The sequence below is a fragment of the Myotis davidii genome, unplaced genomic scaffold (assembly GCF_000327345.1).
Source record: "Myotis davidii unplaced genomic scaffold, ASM32734v1 scaffold2370, whole genome shotgun sequence".
NCBI classification, from domain to species: domain Eukaryota; kingdom Metazoa; phylum Chordata; class Mammalia; order Chiroptera; family Vespertilionidae; genus Myotis; species Myotis davidii.
In genome coordinates, this window is record NW_006282189.1 from 40,824 (window position 1) to 46,350 (window position 5,527).

At 60.6% G+C, this 5,527-nt stretch overlaps 1 protein-coding gene across 1 annotated transcript in view; it reads left to right on the plus strand.

Annotated features, from left to right (window-relative positions):
• Window positions 1-4,919, plus strand: part of CBX6 (chromobox 6) — a 7,158-nt gene extending 2,239 nt beyond the window's left edge. The window contains exon 3 of the mRNA XM_015568662.1: window positions 7-4,919. Coding sequence (XP_015424148.1) covers window positions 7-407 — 401 coding nt within the window. The 3' untranslated portion in view covers window positions 408-4,919. The remainder of the gene's footprint in view (window positions 1-6) is intronic.
• The last annotated feature ends 608 nt before the right edge of the window (window positions 4,920-5,527 follow it).

The window sequence follows — 5,527 nt, forward strand, 5'->3', positions numbered from 1 at the left end:
CCTCGCCAGCACCACAGTCCTCCTCCGACCCTGACGACTCACCCCCCAAACTGCTCCCCGAGACCATGAGCCCATCCGCCCCCGACTGGCAAGAGCCGGAGGTGCTCGACCTGTCCATCTCTCCCGAGTCGGCAGCCACCAGCAAGCGGGCACCTCCCAACGCCACTCCATCTGCCAGCCAGGAGCCTCCCCCCGCCCCCGAGCCCGCGGGCACCTCCTCTGAGCCGGAGGCTGGGGACTGGCGCCCTGAGATGTCACCCTGCTCCAATGTGGTCGTCACCGATGTCACCAGCAACCTCCTGACGGTCACTATCAAGGAGTTCTGCAACCCTGAGGATTTCGAGAAGGTGGCTGCTGGGGTAGCAGGCTCCACTAGTGGGGGTGGCAGCAGTGGGGTGAGCAAGTGAGGGGGCTCCAGCAAGGAGGAGGCTTTGGGGGGCTCTCCTGCCAAAGGCCACACTCTTGCTCCCACCCCCACCCTCAGACACCTGCCTGTGCTTTGCTTGTTTCCAGTGGCTCAGTGTTAACCCTGGGATGGGTTGGGCAGTTGGAACCCCTTGCAGCCCAGTGGGGTCAGTCCTGGACCAGATTAGGGCTGGAGTGGGGCAGAGGCGCTGGGAAGTCCTCTTGTCGTTGGCCCCCTCTCCCCATGCACAGTGGGGCCCACTGGGTGACTCCTAGGGAGCCCCAGAACCTGGGGTTCAGCTGCCTCCTCCACATCCTGCCCCGTCTCCCCAGCTTGCTTCCAGCTCGCGCGCGCACAGCATCTGATTTCTCGGTGCTAACCGGGCAGCCGGGGGGTGGGGGGGCGTGCTGAGGAGACCCCTCCCAGCATGGGCACCATCCTTGCCTTCCTCCAGGTGCCGGGGCCGGAGGGGCAGGGATGACAGAACCCAGGCGGGTTGGGGAGCCCAAAGAGGGTGGCAGTGCCCAGAGCATGGGTCTGCCCACTTCTGGAGGAGACGAGCGCTCCTTTAGGCCCCACCCACCTCTACTAACCCCCGTCTGGCAGGACCTCCCCTGCCACAGCCTCCCAGCATCGAAAGGCCCCTTCAGTTCACGACCAAAGGTGCTACCAGAGCCTGCGCGGACACTTCCAGCCGTGCGCGTGTGTCTGCAGCCGCTTGCTGTGTTTCCGTGTGTGCAGCCGGCAGCGGGTCCAGGCTTTCCAGGCGGCACTCGTTAGGTTCCTCAGAACAGGGTCGTCGAAGGCCTGGACCTTCCCTTGCTGACAGCGGGGCCTGTGGAGGCCGCCAGGCCTATCCTCCCGGCCTGGGGTGCTGGGGACGTGCGTCCCATGCCCGTCTCCCGTGGGTGGTCAGCCGGGCCTCTGTGGCCGCGCACAGGGCATGGTGGGGCCTGAAGTAGCGCAGGGAGACCCCGTCCGAGCGTCCCCTCGCTCCTGGGTGCCGTGGGGAAGGAGGAAGCCTGGCGCTCTTCTCCGGGTCTCCAGCTTCTCGCCCCCTCTCCTCTGCCTCTGACCGCTGAGGCTTCCTCACGGCGCAGCCTGCTCGAAGCAGCGGAGGCCTCCTGTGCCCGGGGCAGCTTTCTCCCTCTGCTGCCAGGGAGCGGAGGCATCCATGCCAGTGGCAGAGACCAAAGCCCCAGCTTTAATCCAGACACTGGGAGGACAGGCAGGCCAAAGTGGGGGGCCGAAGAGGAGGCCTGTGTTCTTCCGAAGAGCGAGGGTTTGCAGGGCCAGGGGTCTGGTGCGTTGGGGGTCGGGGGGGCAGCCCTGGGCCATTGGCTGTCTCGGTTTGGCGTGAGTGGCACGCCCTGTGCCCTGCGTGAGCTGGGTGTAGCTCGCTGGTATGTGTGGTGACGGTGTCCGCTCAGAGCATGATGGCAGACGGTAGGAGGAGGCGGAGGGAATCCAATTAGGGAACAGAACGCGTGGGAGGACTCTTTCTTCCAAGTCTCCACCAGGGGCTACAGCCAGGCCCCCGGCCCTCCCCACCTCGGGGTGTAGGACGAGGGCCCTCGGAGGGTTTGGGGGGCTGGCACTCCCGGACCCTCCCCACCTCCCCTTGGTGTTGGCTCTGTGGCTGTCCAAGTGCCAATTGGCTTCCCCCAAATAAGGGCTGGTTTTCTCCTCTGTCCCTGGAGGTGATTTCCCCCAACCCCTCACCCCGGTGAGCGACCACCTGGGTGTCAGTTACAGGTGTTTCCAGACCATAGAAATGTGTTTTCCTGAGAGTCTGTGTCATTCGTGACTTTTTTTGTAAAGAAGTTGTGTTTTCAGAGGTGATTTTATGACAGGAAAGTGAAAGAATTAGTTTTGCAAAAAACAAAAAAGAGGAAAAAAAAGGAATAGAAAAAAATATTGTGGGATTCCTATGGGGTTGGGGAGGGAGGGGAGAAGAGATATTTAAAGAAAAACTGGTAACGCAGTGATTGCACATTGAGGTGGCAATGTTAGGGCAGGAGTGGAGGGTGGCGGGCTGTGGCGGCTGCCTGCCTTCATGGTGAGGCAGAGAGAGCCTGCCCCACCCTGGCCCAGACCCATGCCTGTCCTCCCTCCAAGGAAAGGATGCTGGCTGGTTCCAAGGGAACTAGCCAGAGCTGCAGGGCCACACACATGGAGCTGAGATTTAGGGAGGTAGGGCAGGCAACGGGGGGCCCACTGTCGTGGGGACCCATCGTTGATGACTCCCCAGGAAGGCTGGTGAGTCAGTGCAGTTGGGTTTCTTGCTCTCCTCCATTCCTTCCTTGTTGGGCCATCTGGTTCCTCCCACCGCCACCCCATGGGGGATGTCTCCCTCCCCGTCACCCAAAGACCAGGACCTCCTGTGCTCCCCTGGCCATGGAGGGGGACCAGGCTTCAGGAAGACAGGAGCTGCGGACTCGGGGAGACTTAGGTGGTGACCCTACGGGGTTAGGGGTTAGCATGGAGAGAAGGGCATGCCTACCCCTTCTCTTTCCACTGGTGGATGGCTGCCACCCTGACCCCTAACCTTGCAGCCTCACCCCCCTGGGCATGTGCAGAGGCACACTGCTCCCAGATGAGCAGCTCCCTGGTGGGCCTGAGTGGGCGGCGTCACGAGCAAACAGAGCCCTGCTGACCCCCCTCCCAGGGTGGCTGGGAGCAGGGCCCCACGCACCCACACACGCTTGCACGGATCAGCCTTCCATGGGCCCTTCCCCCTTGCTGCTTTTCCATTTGCCTAATTACCAAGCAGAAGTTGCAGTCTGGTTTGCTTTATTTTTACATGTGAAATACCCGCATAGCCGATCTCCCATGTTCAAGTATTGGCTGGGGCATCGGTCGTGTCCCCTTAATGCCACCCCTTCCTACCCACATATCATAGGAAACAGGTGAGGCTTGGTGTCTCTGGTTTGAGATGGGAAGTTGGACCATCCCTGTGTTGTTCCCCTCTCTGACCCTCATTTGCCCATCTGTGAAATGGGTGTATGGGGAGCAAGGCCTCTTAGGAAAGCACTGCTGGTGTCCAGGCAGCGGCTGAGGATTAGGTGAGTGGTGGTTGCGTTTGCTGGCCCTGGGCCTCCAGCCTCCCACAGCCCCTTTGTCCTCACCTGCAGAAGGGTCAGGGTCACAATGAGTTCCATCCTTCCTCTGCCCTGGAGAGAGGTGATGATCTAGTCCCCAGCCTCACTGAGGTGGGCAGGGTTGGAGGGATCACCCCATTTATGGAAACCGGGGCTCCGAGAGGCAGGGATGCTGCCTGGGAGTGCTCTGGCCTTTGGCATTTCTAAAGCCCCTTTAAATTCTGGGCCCTGGAGCCAGGGGTCCTGGGTGAGGGCTCAGCCCGGAGTAGGAAGTGTTGGCTCAGGCTTGAGGGTGAGGCGGGGCCACTCCAGCCGTCCTGGCCTCAGGGGCAGGTGAACACCGTCTCTCCCACCTGGGGCTTACGGGTTTGGTTTGATTTTGCACTTGGCCCACCCGGACAGTAGAGCCCCACCTGTCAGCTCCACCCCCAATGCACTAGCCCAAGGCAGCCCTTGGGGGCTTGTATGGTTTAAGGAATCACTTTTTAAACAAAAGTGTTTAAAGGTTTTTGTTTTTCTATCTGCATCTCCTGTCAGATTCAGAAAGCCCAGAATCATGGCCTCAAACTACAGGAGAGGGTCTCCCAGCCGGACCTGCCCCATCCTGCTGACAGTCACCAAGAGGCCAAACGGGGCAGGCTGGGTGGGGACTGGGAACCCCCTCCCAGGCCTGCAGGTGTCCCCTCCCCCCCAAGGAGTCAGTGCCTCACTCCAATAGTGAGTGAGCCCTACTGTGTGCAATGCTTCCGCCAGGCAAAGGGGGGCTGACGGTGTGACGGGGGACCCTTCACAAGAGGCCAGCCTGGAAGGAACGGTTCTGGGGCCCGCCCCTACCTTGGCCAGAGTGGAGATGGAGACTTCTTTTTTGTTGGTTTTAATTTAAAAACAAAGGCCTAAAGAAATGTATCTTATAATTTTTTTAATTTTTGAAAAGCTCATTTAATGAACTGTGCACGGATGGATTCTATATATATATAAAGTATACGTATATAGCTCTATATTTGGGGGGGCACTCTTTTCTCTTTCTCATTTTAAAAATGAAGTGTTGTTGCCTTTGTCTGTGGTTCAACCATCCAGCTCCCAGCTGGCTAAACTTTGCCTCCGGTGGTTAAAGAGAGGATGGGGGAGTCGGCAGGCCCCGGGGGTGGGCACGCCCCCCCTGCATGAGGGGTCCCCGTCCACCTGCCCCTGCCCCTGCCCCAGAGGCTGCGTGGGGAGAAGACAGCCTGTTCCCCGTTCCGGGTGTGGGTTTTGGTTCTGTTCTGGATTCGGTGGTTTCTGGGCCGGGGGAGGGGGGTTCGTGCCGATTACTCTCGTCTCGTACGTTTTGTTCTGCTGCTCTTTGATGTATCAATGCCAGGAAGGGGGCCGGGAAGCTTGCTCCCCAAATAAATTGTCACATTCCAATGCTAGGTCCGGCCCTGGTTGCGGGTGTCTGTCTCGTTTCTTCCTCTGGGACTGGCCTGCCTCCTGCTACAGCCGCCAGCACTCCCTCCCTCTGCCTCACAACCTGAAGGGGAGCTGCGCTGGTGGAGGGCCCATCACAGGTGAAACCGGTGCCTGCCGCCTCCTGGAGCCTGGAGGATGCCAACTAGGCAGGCACGTGGAGGGTCCACCACTGCCCTGCCTCCCCCAAAACCCACAGGGGGCTGTGGGCTGGGTCCCCGACGAGCTTATCACCCAGAGCCCGAGAGAGCAGCCCAGCGCGGGGCATGGCTGCCCGTGCAGTGGCTCCACAGTTTGGCGCAATGTTTTGATAGCGAGGTTGGGAGAAACGTGTCTCCTGGCACTCATGTGCTCCCTCTGTTGGACGAGCCCTCTTCCCTGCAGGTGCCTGTGGGCCTGACAAGCAGCACCGGGCAACCCCTTCCTCAGGCCTGCGCTCTGCCCAGGAGCTGTCCCTCTATCCACTCGCCAGGCCTCGATTGGGTGTCCCGTCCAGCCCCCCATCCTCCCCCTCATCCCGGCCTTTCCCATCTCTCCCCCCTCCCCGCAGGCCCCACCCGCCCTCCTTCCTCGG